At 63.5% G+C, this 27,281-nt stretch overlaps 9 protein-coding genes across 9 annotated transcripts; 4 read left to right on the forward strand and 5 right to left on the reverse strand.

Annotated features, from left to right (window-relative positions):
• Positions 1 to 296: 296 nt before the first annotated feature.
• JCM10292_004766 (uncharacterized protein) lies at positions 297 to 989 on the reverse strand (the record flags this gene model as incomplete). Its single annotated transcript, XM_076646302.1, has 4 exons — positions 297 to 393; positions 469 to 518; positions 583 to 638; positions 902 to 989. The coding sequence occupies 4 exons, from the start codon at positions 987 to 989 to the stop codon at positions 297 to 299; spliced, it is 291 nt and encodes a 96-aa protein (XP_076508058.1).
• An 18-nt stretch (positions 990 to 1,007) lies between these two features.
• JCM10292_004767 (uncharacterized protein) lies at positions 1,008 to 1,602 on the reverse strand (the record flags this gene model as incomplete). Its single annotated transcript, XM_076646303.1, has 3 exons — positions 1,008 to 1,172; positions 1,234 to 1,311; positions 1,375 to 1,602. 3 exons carry the CDS (start codon positions 1,600 to 1,602, stop codon positions 1,008 to 1,010), a joined length of 471 nt encoding a protein of 156 aa, XP_076508059.1.
• Positions 1,603 to 2,167: 565 nt separating this feature from the next.
• Positions 2,168 to 4,559, reverse strand: JCM10292_004768 (RlpA-like double-psi beta-barrel domain-containing protein; the record flags this gene model as incomplete). Its single annotated transcript, XM_076646304.1, has 12 exons — positions 2,168 to 2,232; positions 2,300 to 2,363; positions 2,442 to 2,501; positions 2,619 to 2,631; positions 2,751 to 2,801; positions 2,870 to 2,899; positions 2,971 to 2,978; positions 3,052 to 3,191; positions 3,258 to 3,320; positions 3,406 to 4,052; positions 4,126 to 4,240; positions 4,334 to 4,559. 12 exons carry the CDS (start codon positions 4,557 to 4,559, stop codon positions 2,168 to 2,170), a joined length of 1,482 nt encoding a protein of 493 aa, XP_076508060.1.
• A 1,018-nt stretch (positions 4,560 to 5,577) lies between these two features.
• On the forward strand, positions 5,578 to 7,760 carry JCM10292_004769 (TVP38/TMEM64 family protein; the record flags this gene model as incomplete). Its single annotated transcript, XM_076646305.1, has 7 exons — positions 5,578 to 6,417; positions 6,501 to 6,559; positions 6,623 to 6,716; positions 6,780 to 6,937; positions 7,040 to 7,131; positions 7,193 to 7,306; positions 7,369 to 7,760. 7 exons carry the CDS (start codon positions 5,578 to 5,580, stop codon positions 7,758 to 7,760), a joined length of 1,749 nt encoding a protein of 582 aa, XP_076508061.1.
• A 638-nt stretch (positions 7,761 to 8,398) lies between these two features.
• Positions 8,399 to 8,772, reverse strand: JCM10292_004770 (uncharacterized protein; the record flags this gene model as incomplete). Its single annotated transcript, XM_076646306.1, has 3 exons — positions 8,399 to 8,483; positions 8,548 to 8,665; positions 8,727 to 8,772. The coding sequence occupies 3 exons, from the start codon at positions 8,770 to 8,772 to the stop codon at positions 8,399 to 8,401; spliced, it is 249 nt and encodes an 82-aa protein (XP_076508062.1).
• A 2,208-nt stretch (positions 8,773 to 10,980) lies between these two features.
• Positions 10,981 to 17,241, forward strand: JCM10292_004771 (uncharacterized protein; the record flags this gene model as incomplete). The annotated part of the gene is made up of 12 exons (XM_076646307.1): positions 10,981 to 11,067; positions 11,131 to 11,720; positions 11,782 to 12,219; positions 12,678 to 13,221; positions 13,426 to 13,835; positions 13,896 to 14,052; positions 14,303 to 15,428; positions 15,587 to 15,747; positions 15,807 to 15,941; positions 16,014 to 16,716; positions 16,785 to 16,987; positions 17,044 to 17,241. The coding sequence occupies 12 exons, from the start codon at positions 10,981 to 10,983 to the stop codon at positions 17,239 to 17,241; spliced, it is 4,752 nt and encodes a 1,583-aa protein (XP_076508063.1).
• A 463-nt stretch (positions 17,242 to 17,704) lies between these two features.
• On the forward strand, positions 17,705 to 21,133 carry JCM10292_004772 (uncharacterized protein; the record flags this gene model as incomplete). Its single annotated transcript, XM_076646308.1, has 6 exons — positions 17,705 to 17,834; positions 17,892 to 18,331; positions 18,394 to 18,506; positions 18,572 to 19,516; positions 19,579 to 19,990; positions 20,060 to 21,133. 6 exons carry the CDS (start codon positions 17,705 to 17,707, stop codon positions 21,131 to 21,133), a joined length of 3,114 nt encoding a protein of 1,037 aa, XP_076508064.1.
• Positions 21,134 to 21,237: 104 nt separating this feature from the next.
• On the forward strand, positions 21,238 to 22,263 carry JCM10292_004773 (uncharacterized protein; the record flags this gene model as incomplete). The annotated part of the gene is made up of 3 exons (XM_076646309.1): positions 21,238 to 21,343; positions 21,404 to 21,463; positions 21,533 to 22,263. 3 exons carry the CDS (start codon positions 21,238 to 21,240, stop codon positions 22,261 to 22,263), a joined length of 897 nt encoding a protein of 298 aa, XP_076508065.1.
• A 383-nt stretch (positions 22,264 to 22,646) lies between these two features.
• On the reverse strand, positions 22,647 to 25,937 carry JCM10292_004774 (uncharacterized protein; the record flags this gene model as incomplete). The annotated part of the gene is made up of 14 exons (XM_076646310.1): positions 22,647 to 22,668; positions 22,730 to 22,769; positions 22,833 to 22,930; positions 23,003 to 23,068; positions 23,133 to 23,857; positions 23,913 to 24,017; positions 24,079 to 24,234; positions 24,297 to 24,455; positions 24,526 to 24,765; positions 24,825 to 25,019; positions 25,082 to 25,252; positions 25,314 to 25,406; positions 25,487 to 25,602; positions 25,811 to 25,937. 14 exons carry the CDS (start codon positions 25,935 to 25,937, stop codon positions 22,647 to 22,649), a joined length of 2,313 nt encoding a protein of 770 aa, XP_076508066.1.
• Positions 25,938 to 27,281: the final 1,344 nt, after the last annotated feature.

Consider the following 27,281-nt stretch of genomic DNA (forward strand, 5'->3'; position numbering starts at 1 on the left):
CCCGAGGCGGTGCGCCGGAACAGGAGCAGGACGTAGGCGGTGCTCTGCAAGCCTGACTTCTCTGGCAGTGCGCAACGCTCGCCAAGTGGCGAGTACATACACTCATCGGCGGTGAGAATAGAGCGGTTGAGCGGCGGGGACAGGCATACGAAGCCGTTTCAGCCTTCTCAAACCGCCTCAACCGCTGCCGCAATCTCACTGCGACTACTCGAACGCACTGTGATTACGGCAAAGCGTCGTAACAACGAGATTTTTGCTTGGCTGCAACCTCGAGGAGTTCCACCCATTGCGCTCACTCAGAAGCGTCGGGCTTGCTGCGCAGCCCAACGATGGCCGTCGACGCCGTAGTACTTCGCAGCGTAGTAGTGCGAGATGCGTGCAAGCGAATTTGCGCTGTGTTGAACAGTGAGGCTGAATTCTCAGTCTCCACAGTATGCCGTGCCGAAGAAGTCCCACACGGAAGCGCACCTGCTCGACTCGCGGCTCCCGTGAGCCGCGCGGGGATTGTTGACAACCCTCTGCAGGCAATGAACCGTCAGCCACTTTGCTCAGAGCTGTAGGCAGGAACATGACGGGACGTACCCAGCCGAGGTGATCGTGCCCTTCGGGTTCGCGGGAGCTTCGAGCCTGACCGGACTCTGCGGCATGCTGCGAGATAGCGCCCGGATTCAGTCCGAGGTCCGAAGAGCGGCAGAATACACACGTACACTAACTTCGTCGAGTAAAACACCGCCTTCCGAGTGATGCACACGTTTCGACCTGTTTTGACCCTCGGCGCTCGCAGAGCGACGACGGCGGACACCGGCGTGAGCGTGTCCCTCATGCTCGTTGCTGAGCCGATCAGCATGCCCGCTTGTCTCGTCCTCGCGCGAATGCGAGAGCGAACGGCGGCGCCTTGTACCTGGGACAGCCTCGCCCGTCCACTTCGAGATCTCCTCGTCGGCGACGTCGTCCGCATCTTGAATCGTGGGAGCACGCGCCATGGCCATGGCAGACTGCTGCCACTTCTATTGCTCCCGGGTTGGCGTCGGCTTTGGACCGCGGCCCCAAAGCGCGACGGGCGGGACGTCAGGCATTGCGGCCCAGAGAGCACGCCACGGGAGGTTCTGCGCCTGTACATCCGTGCGCCTACTCGAGACGTATTCGGACCAATTGGGCGGCAAGTCCGCAAGCTGCAAGGTTGTCGAGTTAGTTGTGCAACTCGTTGGGTCCGAGCGGGAGAGACGAGCTCACCACTTTCATCTTCGAGCGAGACGGCGGGAAGGCCACGGCATCCAGTCGGAGATCAGCCTGCACGTTGGCGAGGCCGATCTGCCCACAAAAAGGTCAGTTGAGCAGTGCTTCACTCCCGCCGGACATGTAGGAGGCACGCACCTTGGCGCAATCGTGTCCAACGCGATCAACGAGGAGGCGGTTCAACCCGCACAGCTGCTCGGGAGAGAGCTTGCTCCAGTAGTGCGTGAAGTACCGCCACACCATCCGGTACGCCGTTTTCGGATCGGTCGAAGGCGTCTCCTGAAGGAGGCGGTCGATCACGTCGACGAAGAGGTGGTAGCCGTTGCGATGAAAGTCATCGAGATGGAGATGGGTGCTGTAGTCCATAGCGCTGGGCGAGAGCCCCGAGTACGCGGCGGGTGAAGGAAGAGATTCAAGCAGCGACAGCAGGAAGCGGGGGGACGCGCAACGGAGAGTCCGCCGACGGGAACGTCCGTCCAGCACAGCCGCAAGCACAGGAGGCACGGCTCCGTGCTAGCCTCTCCGAGCCTAGTCGCCGTCGAGCGAAACGCAAGCGGCAGAGAGCGAGTCGAAGCAGAAGCAGGGGCGCGAGAATCGCAGCGAGGCCGAAGACGCCAATTCGAGCGTTGCAAGGCGGTCCTGCACGGAGCGAGTCTCGGCGAAACCGACGAGTAGGGGTGTTGTTGCGAAGAGCGCGCAAGCGCGCCAAGACGGGATGGGAGAGAACATGCGAAGAGGGAGAGAGAGGGCAACACCAGGCCGCCCCCTGGGATCGAGACGCAGACGAGAGGTAAGAGGGAAAGGGAAGAAAGGTGTGCTAGAAACAAGAACAACGAGGAGTGCTGGTGAGGGAAGAACGAACAGAGGTGATGCGCGAGAGAGTCGAGGCAAAGAAGAGGAAGAGAAAGTGTCCGTCGAGGCGAGGTCGGTCTCACACAAACTGCCACGTGATGTCGAAGATGCCCATCGACTCGGTGCCGCCGAGGGCGGAGAACGCTGCGCGACGCAACACATGGTCAGCGTGAAGTTGCTGGGGACTTCGACAGAAAGGACAAGCACGTACCTCCCCACGACAGGTCGAGCGACTGGTCGTTGCGGCACGTCGGGCACGAGTCCTGGACCTTGGCCTGTCACACCGAGCAGATGCGAAGCGAGGTCAGAATAGCTGAATGAAACTCGGCGCGGCGGCACGAGGCGGAGCGCACCGTGATCTGCTTGCCAGTGTCGACCTTGGTGATGCGAACCGACTGGCCGCAGTGCGAGCCCTGTAAGCGGAGTGCCGGAACATGGGAAAGGAGCGAAGAGAGGGAAGAGCACGGTGGAAAGGATCGAGCAAGTCAGCTACGGTCCGCCTGTCACGAAAAGGCGAAACAGGAACGTACACCGGCGTAGGTGCTGATGTGAGCGAAACGAAGAAGCACGGAGGAAAGGAGCGGAAAAGAGGCGATAACAAGGCCCTATGTCAGCTCGAGCTCGCAGGACGAGCCTCACCCAGCGGAAGCGCGTAGACGCACTTGGTCGGGAGCGCGACGAGGAGCGTCGAGTCGCTGTTGTAGTTGCCGCAGCTGTAGAGGGGAAGAGCAGCGTCAGTTCCGCTCTCGAGCACGCAGTGAAGAGGAAAGTGCAAGCGCACTTGCCGGGGTTGCCGTTCTGGAAGAAGTAGCTAGCAGCGCGCAGACACTGAGGTCAGTACCCCGTTTGTGCCCAGGACGAGAAGAAAAGAAGGAAGCGTACGTCGCGATCTGCGAGCGGGCGAACAAGTCCAGCGTCAGTTCCGTTTATTCGCCTCGGAATCAGAGGAGAGCATGGCCGTACACCACCCGAGTAGACCTTGCCCGACCCGCCGCCAGACGACGACGAGTCCGAGTCGGATGACGCCTCCTTGGTCGCCTGCGCGGCGGCGGCCGCAGCGGACGAGGACGAGGCCCATGCGGCGTCGGCGGCGGACTTTGAGGCTTTTGCGGTCGCGTGCAGCGTCAGTGCGAGTAAATCTCTGGCCGGAATGACAGGGAATGGCGCACAGGCAGCGGCGGCGGCCGAAGCAGAGGACGAGGAAGCCCATGCGGCGTCGGCGGAAGCCTTGGCTGTGCAGCGGGCAACAGCTCGAATCAGCGCGCTGCCACAAATGACAGACGGAACCGACAACGGCCAAGATGGACGCGAACGCACCGGCAGCAGCAGCGGACGACGACGTAGCCTGGGCGTTGAGGCGGTACTCCTCGTCGCGCTGCGCCTCCTGGCTCGCCTCAGCCGCAGCGGCGGCAGAGGCGCTCGAGGACGAGTAGTACGACTCGGAGTCCCACGAGCTCGTGGTGGTGGTCGTCGTGGTCTGGCGCGGCGCCTGCGTCGTGGTGGTCGTCGCGCGAGGCGCCTCGGTCGTCGTCGGGGTCGCGGCAGCCTCCTCGGACGAAGTGGCAACCGCAGCGGCCTTGATGGCGCTTACGGGCGAGGCGACGTCGGCCGCGGACGAGGTGGCCGCGGGCGCAGCCGACGAAGACGAAGCGGCGGCCTTGTTGGCCGACGAGACGGCCGCCTTGGACGAGCTCGCGCTCTCGACGATCTCGGCCGCCTCCTCGCTGCCCGAGACGGTGAACTCAATATCGAGCATGCCCGTGATGAGGTCGCCGCCGAGCGCGGTGAACGCGCCGCGCGAGAACGTCGTGTAGTCGTCGCGGTCCGATGCGCCGACAACGCGCGCCGTAATCGACTTGCCCGTCGACGGCGCCGTCACCGACACGGTCGTGCCGCACAGGGGCGAGGCGTGCTCGACGTCAGGGTAGACGGCGCGCGGGAGGCCCATGATCATGGCGTCGTCGCTGCGGGATCGGGCGGAACGAGCGCGGGGGTCAGTCTTGCTAACCGGCGTGATAAGAGCAACGGTGGACGCACGTGACAGTTTCGCCGCAGGTGTCGACCCAGCCCGCCTCGGCCCACCAGATGGCGATCGAGTCGTACTTCTTGGACGCCGCAGACTCGTCGTCGGACGCACGGGCGCGGAGAGCGGCTGCGGGGTGGAAAAGATGTGCGTGTCAGTGACGTCCTCGTCGCGGTCTCGACCGTGCGCGGGGCGAGGCGGTCTCCTGTCCGCCGGAGGTACGGAGAACGAGACGAGAGAAGGGAGGAAGCGGGTCGAGGGAGAGAGAGGTAGACGCACGGCTGGCGTGCCTGCGAACCCTCCTCTGCATGCGGGTGCCGTGGGCGTGCGCGTGGCTGCGCTTGGCGAGGCCGTGGTGGGCGGCGTGGCCGTGGGGCGCGAGGGCGGCGAGTGCACACGAGGGCGCGAGGGCGAGGGCGGCGAGGGCGACCTGGGCGGAGGAGCGCATGGTCGTCGGCGGCGGGTGAACGAGTGTGTGCGTGTCTAGCGAGTGGCTGGGAGAGAGGGCGAGGGCGCGCAACAAAGGTGCGGGTGACCGAGCCGAGGGGTGCGTGCGCGGAAGGACGAGGGGGAGGGAGGGGTGAGCGCGAGGCTCAGTCTGCACAGCAGAGCGAGGCTAGCACGGGCAGAGAGAGCGAGAGCCTGCACAGACTCTGGGGCAGCGTGGACACACCGAGAGAGGGAGAAGGAGAAAGAGCGGACGCGGACCCTCGCGAACGTTGGCGCCGACCGCGCGTCCTCTCGCCGCTCTCTCGCTCGCTCGGAAGAGTGACTGCTTGGCCAGAACGACTTGCACTGCAGTTCTGCAGCACTGTGCACCCGCACGGAACCCGATCGTGCCCTCAACAGCACAGACGCTCATCAGCTCGACCCCGTGCGCGTCTCTACGCGTCGTGATGCCTCAACTTCTCGCCACTCGCTCGAGCGCTGCCACTCGCGCGCTCGACTGCTGCCCAGCTCTCTCGTCCTGCTCGTGCATCCGAGCTTGAGCGCCCGCGAGAAAGGTCGCACCCGTCACGTCGCGCGTCTCACATTGTTCCTCTCCCGGACGCGATCACTCGGTCTGCACACGACGTCTCTGCTTTTCTTGCATCTGTATCTACTGGCTTGGTACGAGACCGCATGAACAGTGACGGAACCCTAGTGTCGCGGGCACGGTGGCGAAAGACGAGAAGAAGGACGAGTCGCAGCCAGGCTTTCCGGTCGAAAGGGCAATGTCGCTGCTGCGCTCTCAGTCCGAGCATCTGCAGTCGGTTCAAGGAATCTGATCACCTGTAGAGACTGCAAAGGGCTCGTCGGAGCGGATACGCGAGAGACGGAAGACCGCAAGCTCGTGTTTCCCCCTGGCTCGTCCTGTTCCGATTCCCGGGCCGAGACCGCTTGCTGCGATTGCGCCGGCCCCACCCCGCTCGCCTCTGCTCTTCCCCGTCGCACCGGCCCTGCCCGAGAGACAGAGACGCCTGCAGATGCCGCGCAGCCGCTCGTCGACGCTCACCTCGACGTCGACCCCGTCGCGCCCCTCGACGCCGCGCGAGCATGTCGCGAGCAACCCGGCCCACCTCGTCGCGTCGCAGCACCCGCACCACGGCCAGCACCAGCACCAGCACGAAGCGCTTCAGCCAGAGCACCTCGTGCGCGCACAAGACTACGGCGTGCCGCAGAGCTACCGCAGCGAGCACTCGCTGCGCACGCTCCGCAGAGCCCACGGCAGCGATGACGAGGACGACGACGACGACGCCGGGAGCGGGAACAGCATGGACGCGGGTGGGAAAGGCACGGGCGCACTGGGAGCAGGAGGGCGCAGGACGGGCCCGCAGTTTGTGATCGACCTCGAGCCGACGGGAGGAGAGGGAGCAGCACCGCCGTCGGGACTCCCGACAACCCGCCCGCGCGCGAGCACGTTCGGCGGCGTCGAGCTGCCCGAGACGTCCAACCCAGCAGCGAATGCGACGCTGCAGCAGCTCTCGCCCGACCCGACTGCCGGCACCAGCGGAGGAGACGCGGACGAGCACGCCCATCCGCCGCAGCGCCCCGTCCTCCTCTCGCGCCAGCGCTCGACCTCGGTCTCGTCCCTCTCGTCGCTGCGCTCGCTCGACCCGAGCTTGCACCTCGGCGGCGCGCCCCTGCGCGAGCGCCGCCCCGTCCTGTACGCCGGGCTCCAGGCCGGCGCCATCCTCCTCGTGTCGGTCCTTGGCCTGTGGCTCCTCCTTAAAGGGCTCTTGCCTCCCATTGACGAAGAACACCAGGACAAGGTCAAGCTGCCCAAGAGCTTTGACGATCTGAAGCAGCTCAACGAGGTCCTCCAGGTGCGCCGTCGTACAGCTCAACGTCTCGAGCGTTTAGCTGCTTGCGCTCGCAGATATTGACGAGCTTTCCGAGAACGTCGCAGGTGTACAAGGACCGCAACTATTGGCGCGTGATGGGCTGCTACGTCACCGTCTACTTCTTGTGCGCGCCTACATCCTTTTCCCGACATCCGCTCCGCCCGTGCTGACTGCCCGCCGCATACAGCCTGCAAGCCTTCTCCGTTCCCGGATCTATGTACCTCTCGATCCTCGGCGGCGCCCTCTTTGGCGTGCTCATCGCGCTGCCGCTCGTCTGCTTCGTGCGTCGCTCGATTTCTTCTCTCCCTAGCCTTCCTCGACTGACACGAGCGTGTACCCCGCAGTGCGTCGCCACCGGCGCCCTTCTGTGCTACTACATGTCGGCCGCACTTGGTCCCGCCGTTCTGCTCCACTCCGAGGTATGGCAGCAGCGTATCGATGCATGGACCGCACGCGTCAAGAAGCACGAGAGCAACCTCATCTCCTATCTCGTCATCTTGCGGTGCGTTCCGTTCTTTTGCTTGGCGGGCTGGCGGACGAGATTCCTCGTTAGCCGCTTCTCCAATGCGTGGATGATCGCTCATCCTCTTGGTGCGTTCCGCAGCATTGCACCACTCCCGCCGCACTGGGTCGTCAACGTGGTCGCGCCCCACCTGGGCATTTCGCCGTTGAAGTTCTGGATCTCGACCTTCCTCGGTGCGTCTCCACTCTCTCCTCTCTCTCGCCTTTCTCCATTGACACTCGCGCGAACGAGCAGGCATTGCCGGCGTGTCGTACATCCACACGCAGATCGGCACGACGCTCGACCAGATGACGAGCTCGAGCGACTTCCACCTCATTAGCTGGCAGAACGCCCTCGGGCTCGGAGGCAGTGCGTGTCCTCCTTTCTCCCTCCTCTTACTCCGCCGCGCTGACACGGGACCTCGCGCCCAGTCATTCTCGCCGTCCTCGTCCCCGTGCTCCTCCGACGCTACTTCGCCTCGGACCTCGCCGACGCCGCGTCCGACCCTGCGCCCGAGCCCTCCGAGCCGCTCCTGCACCCGCGCGAGAGCCTCAGCCTCGATGCCGAGGGGCAGCAGCGTGGCACGCCGCGCGAGCTGCTCGACGGGACGACGCGCAGCTCGACGGACGGGAGCGCGTGGGTAAGGCGGTACTCGGATTTCGAGGTGGGGTCGGATGGAGGGGACGAGGGCGACGAGGAGCAGCGCGTGGGAGGAAGCGGGAGCGGGCGACCGGTGCTCAAAAGCGGGGGCGGGAGCAGGGACAAGGTCAGCAGGCTGCTCGGCGTGCAGGTCGGCGGCGGGAGAGAAGGCGAGGGTCGCTGAGTAGGCGCACCGCCCGCGTGCTCTTCTCTTTCTTCGACTACTTACTTTACCGGCACCTCGTATTGCCCTCGTGCGATTGTACGCACGCCCCTCTAGACTCGCATCCTCCGTTCGGTGCGACCTCGTCCTGTCATCACTCTGATCTTCCCGTCTTTCCGCATTTGTTTCGTCTCCTCCCATCTCGTCGCTGTTGCCCTGCGCTCTGCGACTCGCCGCGCTCACGCGAGCATCAGTGCATTGTAGCCATTCACTCTCGACCAGCCGTCAGTCGCTCGTTGTCGCAGCTTCCACGTCAGTCCTGGTTGCTGCCGTCGGGCCCTGCACCTCGACTTTGATCGTCCGGACGTGCCACGTGACTCACAGTCGCAGAAGCCCGCGCAGCAGAGGCTGGAGACTGGTTGCCATCGACAGCGATGGCCTTCTCAAACCCACATTTCTGACGCCCGCGCATCCGCTCGTGCTGCGTGTGCGTCCTGACTCTGACCTCAGCCTCTCGTACTAGTGCGCCGGGTAACTGTCCGCAGCTTCGGTTTGAGTAGCCCGCGCGCACCGGCGCAAGAGCGCACGCACCTTTGCCCCGCTTTCGCGTGACACCCGCCCGGGTTCGTCGACTGAATTGCACTATGCTGTAAACGGATCTACAACACGCAATCCACGAAGGCCGGGGATAACCACTGGAATCGATATCCCCACTGAGCCATCTCATCCTCCATTTCGACCTTTCTGCGCGCGCAAGTCGCTTACGGCGTCAGTTCCGCAAACAAGCAGGAAGGAGGGGGCGACGCACAGTCTGGAGGTGAGCCTCGCTAGTCCACGCGACTCGAGGTTGACACGGCCGGCGTCGAAAGGCACGGCAATGAACGACGAGTGGTTAATTGGCGAGGGCTCGAAGGTGCGCAAGGTCGCTACGGGAAGTGTGAGAGGTCAGCTCAAAGGGCGGAGGAGTCAGCGGGCTGAGAGACGTACAGTAGAGGTCGATGACCTGGTTGTTGACCCTGAGCATGTTGTACATGGCCGAGCAGTCGAACAGGAAGACGAAGGCGAAGACGAGCGAGAACAAGCGGCGACCTGTGGAACAAGCGAGGTCAGCTGAGCCTGTCGAAGTGAACATGCACGAGAGCTCACCGAGTCGAAAGGCGAAGAAAGGAAGGGACGCCTGCACCAGAGGCAGACTCGGTGGCACGATGAAAGCCTGTTCGTCCAACCCGGTTAGCTGGCAGAGATAGGACTACGGACGAAGGGACTTACCGGACTACTGGTGGTGCACAGCCAGGTCGTCTTAGTGGTTGTACAGCATCGACTGTGGGAACAAGAGAGCGAGTCAGTCGACAAAGCAGAGGAGAAAAGGAGGAGGAGAGAAAGCGCACGAGGCAGAGGCCGAAGCAAGCGAGAGTGACGGTGAGTCCGGAGGACAAGTATGAAGAGCACAGACAGAGGCAGAACGAGGCGAAGGATGTACACGAGGGAGGAGAAGGAAGCAGAGAGGGAGAGAGTGGTGCGCGCGCGAGGTCATCCGCTTTGCCTGGCCCCACTTCAGGGGAAGCAGCTGCGCGAGAGCAGCAGATCGAAGCGCATCGCCAGCTCAGTAGCGCAGCGGAGGACGAGAGGCTCGGGCAGACACGCTTTTCAGTCCATCTGCGCGTCGAGAACCCACCCAGCATTCCCTAGGAGCGTTTGTGCGCGCTCTACGCGTCTTTCGAGCGCGTTTGCTGCAATGGCACCGTCGGCGGACGCGCCAGACCAATCCACGTCAGCGGTGATCGATTGCGCCGGACCTCCTCGGAGTGATGTCCCTCGACTCTGGAGTCGCCACAAGCTCGAGCATGGTCGGTAGGATGCCGTAAGCAAGCAGGAATGGGGGTCAAGCTAGCGGGGGAGCTGCCAGCCGCGAGTGCGACGAGCGAAAGAAGGGGTAGAGCGGGAAGTCGTCGAGTCGACAGCGAGTTGCGAAGCGAGCATTGAGCGAGACGTCATGAGCAATCCCAGCATAAGCACGAGCATTGCGTCCATGTTTGCGCGAGCACGAGCACGAGTTCAAAGCAAGGGAAGCCAGCCACTTGACGTGCTCCTGGTCACTCGCATCCACGGGGGATCCCCTGAATGCAGCACCTTGCAGTGCAGTCAGCAGATGCCGATACCGAAGCTGTACAAGTCGCGTCTGGAACTGATGGGAGTGCGGCTGATCAGTACGCGCGAGTTGCATCCCGAGGAGAGCGAGGGACGCACCACATCGAGACAAGGAGACACTCGTCCACCGCCAAATCTCTCCCGTCGAAGATCTGCTGAGCACACCCGAGTTGTCATTCCTGCGCCTGTTGCTGTGTCGAGGGTGAAGGACCGAATGGACGCACCCATAGTATCAAAGTCGTGCTCGGCGGCACGTCGGAATTTCGATGCCGAAGTCCTCGCCGTCGGCGTGCTGCGAGCCCATCGCCAAGCCGAGACGCAGTTGCACGTAACTCGCGGCTTCATGACGCTTGTAGAGGGTACCCTCGCGCAGCTCGACATCCTCGCGACGAGCAGGCGCTCCCTCTGCGCACATGGGCGGGAAAGGCGGATCAAATGGCTGCTCAGCATGTAGAACTGCTTGACGAGGAGGCTTGCGCGCCATGGAGGGCGGATACACAACCTGCAAAAGCGACAAGGACGCCAGTCGAGAGCGAGAGCAAGTCAGCTCGTCTTCGATATCGCCGCTGTCCATCCCCTCAAGATCCGCCCCGTGTCATCCGTGAGTCGCACTCACCATCACTGCGCGAGCGAGCTCTTCCTGCGCCTGTCCTCCCTCCGCATCTAGTGCAAGTAGCCTGGTTGCCTGCATTGGCGACTCGTGGTCTGCAGGTCCTGCAGAAGGCTCAGCGCCCGTGTCGGCAGCGCCAGCAGACTTGTCTGCCTCGGGCCACGAGCCCTGATCACCCCTCGCACGCGTGTATGGCGAGGGATGTGAGAGCTGGCTAGGTGGTGGGACGGGAGGGGCGGCGGGATCCACTGCCGCTTCGAGGCGGTGCGAGCGTGCACGACAGTGTGTCTGCATAGCACACGACGTCTCGCGCGCAGCGTCGCGCGCTCAGCGGCCGAGGGAGAAGAGCGAGGCGGCGAAACAGACGCAGACCCCGCGCCCTCTGTCCGCCCGCGGGTTCGCCGGACAGGAGGCTCCGGGTCTCGTCGCTTCCGGTCGCGCTCCTCGCTCTCCTTGTCTCGGGCAAAGGCATCGTCCGAGACGATGCCGCCGCTCTTTGAGCCTGAATCTGACTACGACCCGAGCGACTTGTCCAGCGGTGACGAGGGCGAGGGCGAAGACGTCGTCTCGGTCGAACTCTCGTACAACTCGTAGCCACCACCACCTGCCACGGCCAGTACGACCTTGGGCCAGCTGCACCAAGGATTGACTGCGCCTGGCAACGCCGAGCCGGGTATCGTCCCGCCCTCTCTCCTCGCCCATCTCGCCCCGACGACCGCCCAATCTGTCGTGGGCTCGCTCGTGTCGCTCAAGGCCAAGCAGGTCGAGCCTCGCACCAAGAAGGCTCAACGCGACAGCGACTATCGACACTCATTCGGCAATGCCCTCTCCCAGGGCCTGTACGACCCGACCGCCTTCCTCGCCGAACCCGTCTCGCACCCGCCTGCTCTTTCCCCTCCTTCACATAAGATGGCTCTCCTGCCTCGACGGTCCGACTTCTTCGACGTCGACCATCTTCTCCCTCTCGTCGCGAGCGACAACCCGACTTCGCCCCTCCCCTCCTTCGACCCCTCCCTCGCCCCATCGGTTCTCTCCCGCCGAGTCGATGCGGCAATAGCAGGAGCTGGTGCATTCGCCTCGCTCCTCTCGCCGTCCGTTCCTTTGGGCAACTACGTCGTCGTCTACGAGGACCTATCCCCGCGTGGTCGAAAAGAGATGCAGGAACGGCTCGAGCGTACCGAGGTGTCTGGAGATCTGTTCGAGCCCGAGTGGGACCCGTCGACGTGAGTTCCTACTTTCGCCCGCAGACCTCTTCCGCTCCCTGACTCCGTGGCATGATCGCAGTGCCAAGTTCGGCTCCGTTGCCGACAAGGTACCCTTCCTCCAGCGCCTCGAGCCAGGCCAGGTCGTGCTTGGCGCCGACATGCACAGCCCCGCGCGCTTCCACACGTCTCATGCGTACCACACCATCTCGTCACTCGAGTCGCTCGTCTCTGCCTCGCCGGGCACCCGCTCGGCCGCCCTCGCCACGACTGTCATAGAGGCGCAATCGCGCCTGACCGACCTCACCTCTCTGCGGCGTTTCCCTCGCCCAGCGCTCTCTTTGCGCAAGTCGCCCGCGGCCGAGGACTCGCAGCTCCTGAGCTGGCTTGAAATACTCGAGCTTGTGAACCCGAAGGGCAACCTCAAGGGCGGGCATTCGCACACCATTGGTGTCTCACGCCATAATTCAGGGTCTGGCCTCATAGCCGTCCCTGCGCTCCTCGCGTCATGGGCCAAGACGTTCGTCGACTTGCCCGAAGCGCGCCAGATCCTCGAGGCGTTCTTGCAGACGACAGAGGAGGTCAATCGCTCATCGGCACGCTCGTTCCTGCCTTGATGGAGATTGTCCTGCTTCCCGAAGAGGTCCGGGCTGCAACTTACGGAGGTATGTCACTCTCGACTTTTGCTCGCTCCCGGAAACGAGAACTGACTCGCCTTCTGCATCTCTGCAGCCCACCGCAAGGGTACGGTAGTAGGAGGTAGCATAGAGAACCTCTACAGTCTGTCTCGGCTTGTCATCCTGTACGAGAGATCCGTTTTGACACATGATTCTACAAAGCCACCACTGTCCAAATTAACTACTCTGCCTGCCCCAACGCACGCTCGCCTTCCGCCTCTTCGTCCACTTTGGCCGCCACCTCCTCCGCAGACGTACCGCTCGCTCTCTCGATCGGCATTTCGTTCGGCACTACCCATAGTGACGAGCGCAACGACCCGAGTAAGCACACTGTGCTCATTCCGCTTGGTCTCCTACCGCCGGGCTCGCATCCCGGCACTGTCCATCACCTCCAGAGCGGCTCTTATGCCGAGTACGACGTCGACGACATCGGCTTCTTTGTCTTCCGCGGGGTCGACAGCCATGTCGCCTCCTCTCACAAGCTCCCTCCTTCGTACACCGTCGATCCCCGCTACGCCGTCTCCCGATCCATGGCCGTGGCATATCCCTACGCACTCGCCAACACGCCCGACCCTCCGCTTGCAACGGATCTCGAGCGCCTCGTCCTGCGCCAGGACTTCGCCCAAGCCGGCCCGACCTCGCTGCCCTTCCTCTCGCTCGCGCCGTCTTCCGCAGCGCTCGGCGGCGAGGATGTCCGCCTGTATCTCCTCCTCCGCGCGCGCGTCCGCGAGCGCTTCTTGGGCGCCCACTCCCGTCGCACGACGAGTCGGTACTCGACCGGTCGCCTCCTCCCTTCCGACGCGGCGCAGTTCGAGGCGCTGATGCGCGAGGAACTGGAGGAGACGGTACGCGTGTGCACCAGCGGCGGACGCACATGGCGCCGAGAGGCTGAGGCCGAGGCGCTGTTGCTCGGGCTGGACCCGATGCGAGAAGGAGATGCAGCCATTATCGAGCGGGTGGCAGGGGTGGGGAATCCATTCGCCAACGACGGCGAGCCCTTTCTCGGTCAAGGGCCTCTCGACAATGTGGCACGGCGCATCCTCTTGCAGCAGCACCAGGAAATCGAGTTTGTGGCGCATGCTCGCGCGACTCACAAGCGCTCAGTCCAGAAGACGGGCTCTGTCTCCCACCGAGGCGAGTCCTACGTCGTCTCGCGCGGTTTCGTCCCAACGTCGGCCACCATTCGGTTCAAGAAGGGCAAATTTTGCGCTCGCAAGCGCGGGTGGCGTTTCGACCCTCATTTACCAGTCCTTGCGCCCGTGCCACCGCTCGGCACACCTGCAGAGGAAGCACTCTACCCTCTCCATCTCCTCGCCCTCCGCCACCAGTACCCTCCGTCCGAGCTCGCTCGCCTGCGCCACGACTACCAGGCCCTCGCCTCCCTGTCGGCCGCCCCGCTCCCTCCGCTTCCACCTCAGCCGCTTCCGCCTGTCCACTCAGAGTCACCAGATGAAGAAAGGTGCTCTGTTATTGCTTTTTTGCGCAGATGATCCATATCTGACGTCTTGTCTGCACGCAGCCCGCCTTTCAGTCTCTCCTCCTCTGGCCGCCTGTTCATCAAGACTGTTCCGCTCTGCGTCCGCCCGCCTGATTCCCGGATCAACAAGAGCGACATCCCAAGTGGAAGTTGCTCGGACGCTGCGCCCAAGCGCCCAGCTGCATCAGACGCCACTCACGTGAGTACTCCTTCGCTCATTCCCACGCTCTTCTGTACCTCGACTGATCTATCCACTGCTTCCGCTAGGCGTCCAAGAAGAAGCCACGGCTACTCGTTGATGGCGAAGAGGTGCGAGCTCACTCGTAGTGCCCGTGTTTCATGGCAACTGCCGACGCTGACGCTCTTCTCGACAGCCTTTCAACAACCAACCTGCAAGTTCACGTCTCTATCTCGCTTGACGCGCCGCTGATGTGGTCTGTTTCGCGCAGTCAACTGCGCCTCTGCCCCTATCGACCCGCCTGGCCGAGCTCCTCCTCGCTGACATCCTCGACGCACCTCGTTCGAACGTCTACTCGGCCGGATTTGCCGACTCGCTGTCTTCCTTGGTCTCGCGCGGTGCATTAGTGCACGACATGCTTGCGCTCCCGACATTGGGGGCTGGCGAACCGGCCGCCGTCCTTCTCGATGCTGTGGCTCAGTTGGCGCCTCGCTCGCGCGAGGCCTTCCGCCTCGGAGACCTGGACAAGGCCGCAATGCGCCTCGACTGCGCCTTAGAGCTGCTCGCTCTCTCGCGCACTGCATCGATCGTTGTCAGTGTCGACACAGCCCTCACGCAGCACTCCGGTGATCTGGCGCTGGCTGGACTCTCGCCCGAGTGCATCGCGGCAGTGCACGCCCACCTCGCCAAGGGTGTTCATGATGCGCCCTCTGCATTCTCCTTTGCGGCTCTTGTGCCACCGCCCTCGATACCCACGATGGAATCTCCCCCTTTCGTCCTCGTCGCGCCAACCGGCGCCCCTTCGCACCCCGATCACCCTGGCCACGCCCGACGTGCTCGCCTTCTCATCCTCGACCTTCTCATCCTCTTCCTCGCCGCGCCCTCTGCGCACCTCGACGCCTCGACCTGCGACGCGCTCGCGTCTGATGAAGCAGCCCGCCAAGCGTCGTGCTCCATGCAGCTTCTCCCGCGCCTGCACGCTCGCCTCTACCTAGCGCGGGCGCTTCATCGCGCATTCGGCTCGGGCGCAGTGTTCCTTGTGCCTGCCTCGCACGAGCTCGTTTTCGAGCCGCGGCGGTACAGCCGGGACTCCCAGCGCAGCGCAAGTCACGGCGAGCGCTTCGCCGCGAACGAGGCAGGCTCCTGGGCGCTCGCGTTCGACGCAGTTGCAGCGCGATCAGAGGTCGATGCGGCGCTTGCTTCGCTCGTCGAGGCCCACTGCGAGGCTGGGGCGCCCGGCGGGTTCAGCGCTTTGTGGCGGATGCCGTGCGGAGGCAAGGACGGCTCGCACGTCTGGCCTTTGTGGCAGCCCGAGAAGCTGGGCGCTGTCGCGATGGACGCGCCTGGCGGGCAGAAGAAGCTGCTGAAGAAGGCAAAGGCAAAGAAGACGTCGGCTGGTGCGTCCGTTCCCTTTTCCTGATACGAATCCTCTCGCTGACACACACTGTGTCCTACAGTGCCAACGAGGAAGACGAAAATGCACGCTGCGACTTCGCTCAGCGGCAACGGGTGGGCTACCAATCGCTCAGACGCCTCTCGTGTCTCAACGTCGCAGCAGACGACCCCTTCGTCACACCTCGCACCTCGGACGAAGGACCGCCTGCTTGGCTCAACCTCGACCTTGAGCAGGTCGAGGCCGACAAGAAGAAGCGAGTCAAGCAGATCCGCGCCATCGACGCTGCCCGCGGTGTGGGCCCGGAGAACGCAGCATTGTGGGTGCGTACATCGGCCCGCGCCATCCTACTCAACTTTGTGCTGACGCCGTCTTCGTGCAGCTGAATGTCTTCCTGCTTGCCTGCTGCGTCGACGTCGGTGTTGTCGAGCAGGAGTCCGACTGGTTTGGCGGGGACCAGGCCGCTACGGCGCTCTTCCAGCAGATCTTCAAGCAGATTCACTCCTTCCCGGACAAAGTGCGCCAGTTTCCTACCTCCTCAGTCTCGTACTTCCACCTGCACTAGGGTCTGACGAGTTGCCTTCTCCAGTACTCTTTCGCACGCGACCACTCGCCTGCACGCCTACTGTGGCAGAAAGAGCTACTCGATCCCGACGTCCCGCCTTGGCGCAAAGTCGCCCTCGTCAGCACGATTCGCGGGACGCTGATCGGTTCCTCGCCCTCGACTTACTCTCACTTTTCCACGCCGCCTGCCAACATCTGGGACCTCGAGACCACGCTGCGCAGCGACCCGGTCCGGCCGCTCCTCACGACAACAGACGCGCATGGCAGTCTCGGCAGCATCAACGCGTACGGTGCTCCGACAGACATCTCGCCAAGTCACCTCGCCCACTTCTGGCACGGCGCACCCCACTTTGCGCGCGTAGCCGGCCTCCCCGCGACCCAGCAAGCGCCACGGCCCTCGTTTTCTTCCGTCCTTTCCATCTTCCGCCATCTGTGGATTGCGCCGAGCGGAGCTCCCGTACTTGCTCATAATGGCGAGGCGCCGGGTCCAGCGCCGGTCGACAGGTCCGGCGTGCCCCTCGCTGCCATCGCAAAGACTGCAGCCGACGTCAGGCTTCTCCGCAAGGAGGCCCCTGTACCCGTGTGGACGCCGGAGCAGCCTGTGCCGGACAGCTTTGAAGGCTTCACAATCTACCCGAAGGACCTGGTTGGGCACGAGACGCACGAGGTTGGCAACTTTGCTGCATTCCCCCAAATTCGCGGCGGTCTCACGTCAACATTGACTGTATGTACGTCACGTCTCTATCCGCGCCAATGCCTTACGGATCCCGCTGATTTCTGTGTTTCCCTGCTATAGCGGACCTTGCCTCGATCGACGTCGTCGCCATGCCTACCAAGCAGGACTTTGCCGACTTGATCTTCTCGATCGCGCGCGGCGGGTTCCGTGGTATTGTTCAGCTCGGCTTTGTTGATGCATATGGCGAAGACGCTTTCGAGCGGTTCATCGAGGTTATGCGGTCTCGCTGGAGCGAAGGAGGGCTTCATTCCGACGTCAAGAAGGTGCATTGCCTCTTCCGCCAACGCCCGACTTCTCCAGCTGACTGCTCTCCATGCAGGCGCTTGCTTATCACGGCATATTCATGGACCTTCTGCACCTCGAGCACCTCTCGTGCAAGATCGGCCGGCCCGACTTTGACAAGTTCAAGAAGGACGCGGTGTTTGCGAAGCTGCTCAATCTCGCTCCCCGCCTCCTCAACCTTGACGGGCCCCTCTGGCGAGCAGTGCAGCAGCGCGCAGCAGCAGCGCGGCAGTAGATGTTGTGTATCTGTGCGTGCACTGGCTCTCTTCTTCCTCTCGCAGACTCTGACATGTCGCCCCTTTCTCTTCCCATCCCGCAGGTAGACTCTCTGTACTTCTCTTGTTGTGTCGTCTCAGAACTGGGTTGCCGTCTTTGCTGAGATGAAAGGAACGACACGAGGCTCTGTGTCTCCTCTCGTCCGAGGTCGCAGGCGTTCCTAAGGCGTTCAATTTCCACTTCATCTGCAACGTCCGCATCTCACACTGTAACCCCTGTGCCTTGCAAGCAAGTACATCCGGCCGCACACAACCACACCTTGTCACTGGAGCAGGGTTCGTCCTTCATCTCCCCCTTACCCCTAACCTCCGCGGGATCTCCGACCCCGGCTGACCCTGCTCCCTCTGCTCCTCTCCCTTCCCCTTGCCGGCCAGGCTCCTAGACGCCTCGGCAGACACCCCGACCCATAGTCGCCGCCCACGATGGGCGTCGACGGCTTCACCCAGCTTGCCGTCACGACAGAGTCTCTCGAAGCTCTCCCCGTCCAAGGCAAGGGTCCACGAGCACAGGGAGAGGCTCTCGGCGCAGAGGTGGCTGCAAAGGGCGTCCACTGTGCGTTCCCCCTGCTGCGGTCGAGTGTAGGATCGAGCTAAGCGAACCCACTCGCAGACCTCCTCGTCGACGGCACCAGTCTCGTCGGTGGGATCAAGAGCAAGTACGAGCAGAAGCTGCTGAAAGGACCGCTCCGCAAGATCCTCACTCCCGACCACCCGGCTCTTCACGCCCAGTCGGCCAAGTACCTTCACGACCTCCTCCAGCCAGTCCTTCGTCGCTGCCGCCATGTCAGTCTCGTGGTCTGCTTCGACGGCCTCGAACGCCCGAGTCTCAAGCGCGCCGAGGTCCTCAAGCGCGACACGGCGTTCTTCGCGTCAGTCTTTGCCGCGTACGACAAGGCGGTCAAAAAGGCGCAGAGGAAGGGCGCGGACAAGTCGGAACGGCTGGAAGGTCTTCGCCAGCTTCCCGGTTTCACCCCTTCCGCCAGTAGCGAGCAGTCACCAGGCTGGACCGGTGGAATTGCGGCAACAGGGGTCGAGGCGCTGTCGGCAAGTGTGCGTGTATGCTTCTGCTCACTTGTTTGCCCTTCGAAGCTAATCTGGCCGCGGCGGCGCAGTCTTCGCCCTCGGCCAAGTGGCTCCTCGCGCACGCCACGCTCGTCGATGCGCCGCAGGAAGCCGACCCGTTCATCGCCTCTCTCGCAGGCCGCCTGGCGGGTCTTCCTGCCGAGTGCCCTCCGCCTTCTCTCGCCACCTTATCTCTCCAACTCTCCCACTCGGCAAGGTTGACCACAGCAAGCTCATCACCCTGCTCGGGCCTGGGCTCATCATCGATACCCCCGACACGGTGGTGACCCTCAGCAATGACGCCGACGTTCACCTCGCCAGCACCTCGGCGACCAGTCGCTTCGCCAGCTCGCTCCCACGCACCAAGCGCGGCGCCCAGCTCTACCGCTTCGACCGTTTGGCGTTCGAGCAGTGGCTCGGCATCGAGGCGCAGCCGCACATGCGCGCCAACATGGCACTCTCGCTGGGCCAGGACTACTTCATCGGTGGGATCAAGGGGCTCGGCCCGGTGAAACTGGCACGAGAGGACGGCATTGTTCGCGACTTTATCCAGGTCAACTGGATGGAGGCGGTCGACAACGACCCCGCAGCGGCTGAGGCCCTTTTCGGTCGTTATCGCCTCGAGCTCGCCAAGCAGCGCCTCGCCCTCTCGGAGGCCATGACGGCGCACCAGTGGGCTTGCAGCTGCGCCATCTTTCTCGGCGTCTACAACAGCGAGGGCATCCTGCGAATCGACCTCGCGCGCGAGGCACATGCCCAGGTCCTCTCGGCTCGCTCGGCTGGATCCACCCCTCCCCAGCCTTCCCCGCCAAGCACATCAACCTCGGCTGCGTCTGCGCGCCCGCCCGCTGCACCCTCGTGCCAGCCTCCACCCCGCCAGCGCACGCATAACCTCCGTGTCTCGCCTCAGTCTGCCCTCAAGTTCAAGCTCAGGCAGCGTGCTCGCCCTCCTCGCGAGGGTCCGGTCGATCCCGTACTGCAGAGGGTCTACCGCCGCGCGCACAAGCTCGGCGTCCAGCATCGCACCTTTGCCGGCTCGCCGCTTGCTGCCCTCGACTCGCTCATTTCAACCCAATCCGCCGCCCCGCCCGGGCCCGCCCGCCCGCGCCAGCCTCCCCAGCCCAGGGCACCGCGCACACAAGGTGTCAAGACCCCAGGTGTCCAGCAGAAGCGGTCGAGAAGGCCGCAAAGATGGAGCTGGGCGGTTCTTGCACGACTGCACCATCAAGTCGCAGCAAGGATCGTCTCATCAACTCGGCCCCGACTCGCTCAATCGCCCTGCATCTTTCCACCGCCTTTCGCGAGACGGCTCTGCGCCAAGTTGCCGAGCTTGCGCTTGCCCTCCTCCGCCCTCTCTACTCCCTCGCCATTCCCTCGCTCGTGTCGGCATCTCTCTCCCGTCGCCAACACTTCCATCCCTTCTCCGACTCGACCATTCGGCTCTACGAGGATCCACAGAACATTACAACGCTCGCGCAAAAGTTCCTCGCCAAGCTCATCGACCGCAAGCCTGCAACAAAATCGAAGCGATACTCGGCAGTTCAGCAAGCGTACGGCGAGCTTGGCGCAAACTCGACCGCACAAGAGATCGAGCTCTGGTGGAGCAAGCGGGCGACCTCGGGCCAGGATGCTGACGAGTTTGACGGAGTGAGTCTCCCCTACCAGTGGAACAGTTCGAGTCACACACAAGGTTGACAGTTTCTCTACCCTGCTTAGCTCCTCCCGCAAGACCGTACCGCCGTCCAGCACGTCAAGCTGGTCCTCACGCTTCCCGATACCATCAACAACCTCCTCTCTGCGCCTCTTCTGCGCGACGCCTTCGACAAGCTCGTCCAGCAATACTCGACGTCCCTCTATGTCGCGCAGCAGGCTCGCCCGCGGCAGACCATGCTCGAGGTTGTCACACGGTTCTTCAGCGAGCCCGACCGCGTCATCAACACGATGCGAGACCTCGTCGCCGCACACGCAGGACAACTGGACATCATGCTCACCGAAAACGACCTGGCGCCGTACGCTTGCTCGGCATCAGATCTCCCGACGCTTGCTGTGTTCCTGTGCAGCAGCTGCGACCGCGCCTTCACGCGCATCGTCGACATTGTCCACGACCTCGTCCTCGCCGCTCCCCTTTCCGCAGCTCGCGCACTTTCAGTCGCAGAGCACGTCATGGCCGACGTCGCGGCGCGTGTCCGACTCGTCCTCAGCTCAGTCACTGCCTTCAGCAACGTTGATCTCGATCGCATGAGCGATGCGCTGAGCCGCGCCTCAACCATCCTCTTCCTGCACGTCGCACAGTTGTCGACCATGGCTGTGGCGCTCGCCTCCGGTCGCAGCTACGATGATGCGCACGCGCCGCCATCCCGCAAGAGCGGAGGACCGGCCATTCAGGGCCAGGACTCTGCCTGGCGCGATGCACGTCACGAGAGGATCGCGCCGCGGGCAACTCTCGGTCACTCGCCGTCTGCACTGCACGCCTACGACCAGTCGCACTCGGGATCGAGGTACAAGACGGGGTGGGCTTGGAAGGAGCGCGAGCGTCATGTCGCGGAGGCCTTCGCTGCCGCGTTGGACGCCGCTCGCGGGTGGGAGTGGGGCAGGCGGGCAGAAGTGATGAGGAGCGGGTCAAGCGGGGATCAATGTTTGAAGGAAGGCGAGGTCGTCGATGGTGGCAGGGACGAGGACCAGCAGGAGGGAGAGGGCAAGGACGACGACGACGACGACAAGGAGGATGAGGACAAGAGCCAAGGTGCCTCCGGGTCTTCAGCGCGCGTCAGAGGAGCTGCGCGGAAGTAAAAAGGACGCTGTGAAAGGTCGACTTGAACCCTCGACGAGGCGAAGTTGCTGCCATTCGTCGCTCTCTCCTTCTCATTCCACTTCACAACATCTCGAGCACTGCCATGTCCTCCACCCACTACAACGACTCGACTTCATCTGCCGGCCGCCCGATCGGCTCGACTGCTGGCGCTCTTCACGGCGTTGGTCTCGCGAGTGAGGCGACCCAGGGTCTGTCTGCGCTTGCTTGCCATCCGCTCGTTCCTCATCTGACCTGTTCCTCCGTCACAGGCACTGCTCACACCGGCGGTTACGACTCGACGGGCGGTTCCGCTGGCTTCCCGAGTTCGAGTGCGTTGCTGGGCCTGCTCGGCTGATGTCGCACAGCTCGTTTCATTCGCTGACGATCGAGCCAAGCAGACACCGGCTACGGCAGCTCGACGACCGCAGGCCACCATAACTCGTCTGCTGGCGTGACTGACTCGTCGACGCACAAGGCTGCCAAGGCGCTCAAGCACCCTCGCGCCGCTGCGTCGCACCCTGGCGCTCCTGGCACCGCGGCCGAGTACGAGAATGCTCGCAAGGGCGGCCACGTCGGCCCGGACCATGCCTCGTCGCACACCGCGGGCTACACGCCCTCGGACACGACCCCGAGTGGTCGCAGCGGCGCGTACGCCTCGTCCGTCCCGCACGGCGAGGGCACCGGCTACCCGTCGACGACCTCGACCGGTACGACGCACGCGCCGGGACAGCCGGGCACGGCGACGCACCAGCTCGGCGAGAGCGTCAAGCACCCGGCGACGGCGGCGTCGCACCCTTCGCACCCGGGCACGGCAGCCGAGCTCAAGGACTCGCGCGAGCACCAGTACGGCAGCGGCGAGAAGCAGCACCACGTCGGGCTCGGCTCGACGACGGGATCGGGCGTCGGCGGTACGGGCTCGCACCACTCGTCGTCGACCGGCACGGGTGTCACGGGCGGCTCGGCCACGGACGGCTCGCACCACAAGCCGACGATCACGGATAAGCTTGTTGGCGGCGCTGAGGCGCTCGTCGGCAAGGCGACGGGAAACCACGACAAGGTTGAGCAGGGCCAGGCGCGCCAGCACGGTGGCAAGACGGCCGAGGAGAGCGTCAAGCACAGCGGGCTTTGAGCAAGCCCAGCGCAGCGTAGCCGACTGTGAATAGCAACGAAGCCGAGTAGTACCCTGATCGTCAACTTGAGCGGAGCGAGAGCGTCCTCTCGAAATATCTCGCCTCACCTGCGAGTCGCGCAACGGCAAACGCAATATCAGCTCTTCCAGGATTAGTACAGACACGAGGGCGGCGCAACAACGCAAAGGGAGCCGGCACGAGAAGGGCGAAGGTAAGGGAGTGGGACGAGCCAGAACGAAAATCGCAGGCCGTAGTGGCGAAAGGGTATAGCGCAGAGGTGACAACGAATAAGGGTAGTGGCGAGGGACTAGGCACAGCGGTGAGATAGGGATTAGGCGAGGGGATGAGGCGGTATCTGGAGAGAGGCGGGAGCGTGTGGGCACTACTTGCGCCGCTGGAAGGTCCTGCGGATGCAACAGACTGTCAGACAGGTCACGGTGCGGCCAAGCAAGTCGCAAGACGTACTTGTTGAGGAGAGCGAGCACGCGCGAGACGTTGAGCGAGACTGTGCGAGGGAATTGAGAATGAGCCTCGAGACAGAGGGAGTCAGACGATGAACGTGGCGCACCATACTCCATGTCGAGCTGCTCGACGCCCTGGTTCTTCTTCTCGAGCAGGTCGTCGATCTTGAGGTCCATCTCGAGAATCGCCTTCTCACGGCCCTTGCTGTAGTGCGAAAAGTGCGTGTCCAGTCAGCATAGCTGGTCACGACCGGCAGCCCACCAACGTAGGACGAACTAGTGCAGCGCGATAAGGAAGGCGCCGGGCGAAGGGGACGACACGAGGAAGAAGATGCTTGGTCGGCTGCGAGTTGAACGAGCGATCAGTCTTCGAGCCGCCGACACAGCCAGAGTAGGCGCCGACGCACCGGTTCTCGGGAACGTTAGTCTCGATGATGATGCCGTCCTTCTCGAACTGCTGGTGCGTGAACTTGTACGGCCCGAGCACGGCCGTCTGCTTGGGCTTTGTCGCGTCCTTGCCCGCCACCGAGACGACGCCGACGCCGCCGCTCGTGCCCTTCTTGCCTGCGCTCGTCTGGCGCACGTTCTGAAGGTACGCCTTGTACTGCTCGAGCTGCGAGCGGAGGTACGCGTTGTGGTCGCAGATGGTCTTGTACACGGCCTCGAGCGAGCGCGTCTCGACCACAACCTTTTCGCGCAGGTTGCCGAGGTGCACGAGCTCGGCCGCGACCTCGTCCGTCAGGAGCTTGAAGTTGTCGCGCCGGTCGACGAGCTTGAGCTCCTCGAGCTCGCGCAGCATCTCCTTGACCTTGATCCCGCGCCGCACGAGCGTCGCGTCCTTGGCTGTCGCGGCCGTCTCGGCGACGAGCGGGAGCTGGATCGGCCGCCGCTCGGCGAGACGCGGAATTGAACGGATCAGCTGGACGAAGATCGACTTGGCCTCGAGGTACAGGATGTCGTTCTGCGTCACGTTGTTCTCGGCCATGAGCGCCGTCGTGATGTCCTGGATCGGCATCTCCCATCGCGAGTACAGCGGCAGCTCAATCGAGCGGTTGTCTTTGCGCGGGACCTGCGGCGGCGGCGGGCCGAGCTCTTCCAGCAGGATCCGCAGGTGCTGCTTTTCGTTGCGGGCCTGCGATGTAGTCCGTCAGCAAAACTATGAAGCAAGGTCGAAGGAGGTGGCGCACGAGAGCGTCGAGGTGCTGCGAGAGGAGGCTCTGCGTGTTGTACAGCTCGTTGAGCGTGATGTTGATCTGCAGGTCTTTCTTCGACAGCGCCATGTACTGGTCCATCTGCTCCTCTCGCGCATCAGCAAGGGTCGTTGAGCGTCTCAGAGGAGCACGCGAGTCGCACCTCGAGCGTGTCGTAAAAGTCGGGCACCTCGCACAGCGCGTTGAGGAACTGGTTCATGCGCGTCTTATTGTTGTCGACAAATGGCTGCAGCGACATCATGTAGGCCTCTTTCGCGTACGACGGCTTGTTTGCAAGGTTCTGCAGCATCTTGGCGATCTGCGGGCGTTCTCTCTAGTCAGGAGCGAAGCTGGATAGCAGGAGATGTGAAGGATGCGCACGAGCGTCAGCGTCCGTCGCGGGTGCTTGGCGCTTGCCGGGAGCGTGTCGATGAGCATGTACGCTTGCGGCGTGACGATGGCGGGGTTGATGAAGCGGAGGAAGAAGAAGCCGCCAATCAGGCTGCAGATGGCGTAGTCGGTCGCTTCGGGGTATTTTCGCTGTGGGCGGGGGTGGACCAAGAGCCGTCAATACGGTATCACGCAGCACAGAGGGACGAGAGAAACGCACCCGTGTCAAGCTGCGAATCTGCTTGCAAATCCACCGGATCCCGTACGGTACGCTCTCGATCCCGTTCATGATGGTGAGGAGGAAGCTGTTGGCGATCTCCATGAGCATCGTCAAGCGCGGCGCGATGATGTTCTGCACGTCGGGGTGGGCGGCGGCGACTTCGGGCGTCACGTTGCGCGGGAGGTCCTCCGGGAGCTCGCCCGTCTCGTCCTGGATCGAGTTGAGCATCTGCTCATAGACCTGGCGAGATCCGACGGGTCAGATTGGAGCGAGAAAAAGCGCAATACAGGCAAACGCACCTTGAGCGGGTTGATCTCGAGGTTGAGGTCCTTGTGCTCGATCAAGCTGTTGATGCGCTCGGCAAGCACCGATTTGAGGTAGCTCTGTCCAGGCCCGCGGCGCGTGTAGGTCGTCATCATGCGCGAAACGGGCGTGTTGGCGCGCAGTAGCGAGCCGAACTCGGTGGCGGTCTCGAATTGCGCAGCGAGGACGGACTGGCGTACCAACGGTATGGTCAGACTCGTTCCGAGTGCGGGAGGAAGTGAGAGCGACGCACCTGGAACATGGTCAAGAGGAGGTGCTCTTCTCGCGACTCGTACTGGTTGCCATAGAGCGTGAACATGACGGTCTGCAGGAGAGTGTCGATCTCGCTCAGGTTGACGAGGCGACACAGCGAGGCGATGTGGCGAGGTTCGGATTGGAGGAGGAAGAAGAGGTTCGAGTATTGCTGTGGATTTGAGTGTGAGCAGACGAGCGGAAGAGCCAGGCGCTGATCGCAGGAAACGCACCTGCATCCGCCGCTCATCCATGTCCGTCTCCTCACCCTCGTCGACATCCTCCAAATGCTCCTTGACCTCTTCTCGCTCATCCAGCGCCATCCTCTGTAGTGTGCGGAACCAAAGGTGGCAGTCAGCCTCAATAGGCAGGAATTACGCGGAAGCGAGCAGGACGGGGCACGCACATTCTGGATGAGGAGCGCTATCCGGCTGTCGAGGTAGCGCACGTCACGCTCGAGGACAAAGTTCTTCTTGCTCTGGGCCGAAATGCGCGCCTTGAGCTCGCGAAGGCGCTTCTGGGCTGTCGAGCGGAAGCGAGGTGAGAAGCGTCAGTCATGCGACCTTACACGGCGGGGCATGCACCAGTCTCTCGTCGCCTTCAGGTCCAGCACACCACTCTGCACTCGTCCACTTCGCTCAAGCGCCAACGAGCCCTTCCCGCCCATCCGCCTTGTCGCATGCGTCACGGTCCCCTCGTCCCTCGAGCGAGCGAAGCATGCAAGACGCACCGCGTGCCAACTCGTCCTCGATCTCGGTGTCCTGGTCGGCGATGAGGCTCTGGAGCGCCGAGAAGCGGTTGGTCGAGCGGTGCTGCCCGCTGGGCCCCGCCGCCGACGAGAGGTGGTGGTGCGACATGGCGGTCGAGTCGGCGCGGTGCACGGGCAGGTCCAGGCGCTGGTGCGGTGCGCTTGGCGCGGGAAGGGGCGCGGGGGTCGAGGCGATGCGCGTGCGCGCCTTGTTTGGGCGGCGGGGCGATGAGGCGGGGCGCGGGCGCGGGTGCAGCCGACGGCGAGCGGGCGGGAGGTTGTGCGCGCGGGAGTGTGCGTGTGCGCGTGCAAGCTAGAGTCGGGCAAGTCTGCCCTCGTCCTTGCGTGCGCGGGCGGCGACTGCGAATCCCCCTTGGCGTTGGCGTCGAGCGAGGCAGAGGCGCGCCGCACCTCGCACTTCCTCCTGTCTCGCGCGAGCGGTGGCTCTCCTACCCGCCTTCTCTCGACAATGAGCACGCCAGCTGCGAGAAAGACGCCCTCGAAACGTGCAAGACATTCACAGAACGGGAACGAATCGAATGCGTGCCAATGCTGTACGCTTGTTCAACCCAGCGAGGACCGACTCGTTCCGCCCTCTCCTTCCACAGGTCGGGTGCTCGCTTTCCTGCGAGTCAGAGACAGACGACGTTAAGCCTTGTAAGACAGCATGTGACAGACAGAGCCGGTCAAGCGCTTTCTCAGGGGAGAAGCGCTTCTATCCGCACGGAACTTGAAGCCGCCTGAGGTCTGTCTGCTCGGTGCAGCGGCGCAAGCTCGGCGGTGCGCAGAGCGTGAGCGCAGCGGCCTGCCAGGCGGAAGCAGAGAGCGCATCAACCCGATGGACATGGAGCACCAGGCCTGGATTCGAGAGCGATTTGGCGAGGGGCGATAGGCGCGCCACGGTGGTGCGTAGCCGTCCTCACCCGGCAGGGCACGGCAAGCGGGAATAGTCACGAGCTGAACGGCGTGTCCTCGGCTGAAGCATGAGCACGACGGAAGAGTACAAGCAGGAAAGGCGCTCGCGAACATGCAGCCGCCGGCTTCATCCTTCTCACGGTCCGACAGCGGCGCCCTTGCCAACGCCTGGGTCCAGGCCTCAGGCAATGAGCCTGCAAGGCGAGCGATAAGCGAGTGCTCAAGCTGGGCGAGACACGAGCTGCGACAGCGCGAAGAAAGACACCCGATCGTGTCTCGCGACAAACGAAGCGGTAGGTATCGGACGGCCGGCAGCGGGGATAAAGGGAGGAACTGGATGCGCAATGGAATTTACCGTACCTGCCGGTACCACTTGGCAACCACAAGTTCGCGAGGCGAGAAAGGACTTCCGAGCGAGGGTCCGAAAAGTAATCGGATCGACGAGAGGGTCTCGAACGGAGATGGACGCCCTCCGCCTGCCATCCGGAGGTTGGCTTCTAGCCTCTGACGGGAAAAAGCGGACGTGCACGCAATCCGC

This window comes from Rhodotorula paludigena (assembly GCF_050403205.1).
Source record: "Rhodotorula paludigena JCM10292 DNA, Rt_paludigena_JCM10292v1_ctg4, whole genome shotgun sequence".
Lineage (NCBI taxonomy): Eukaryota > Fungi > Basidiomycota > Microbotryomycetes > Sporidiobolales > Sporidiobolaceae > Rhodotorula > Rhodotorula paludigena.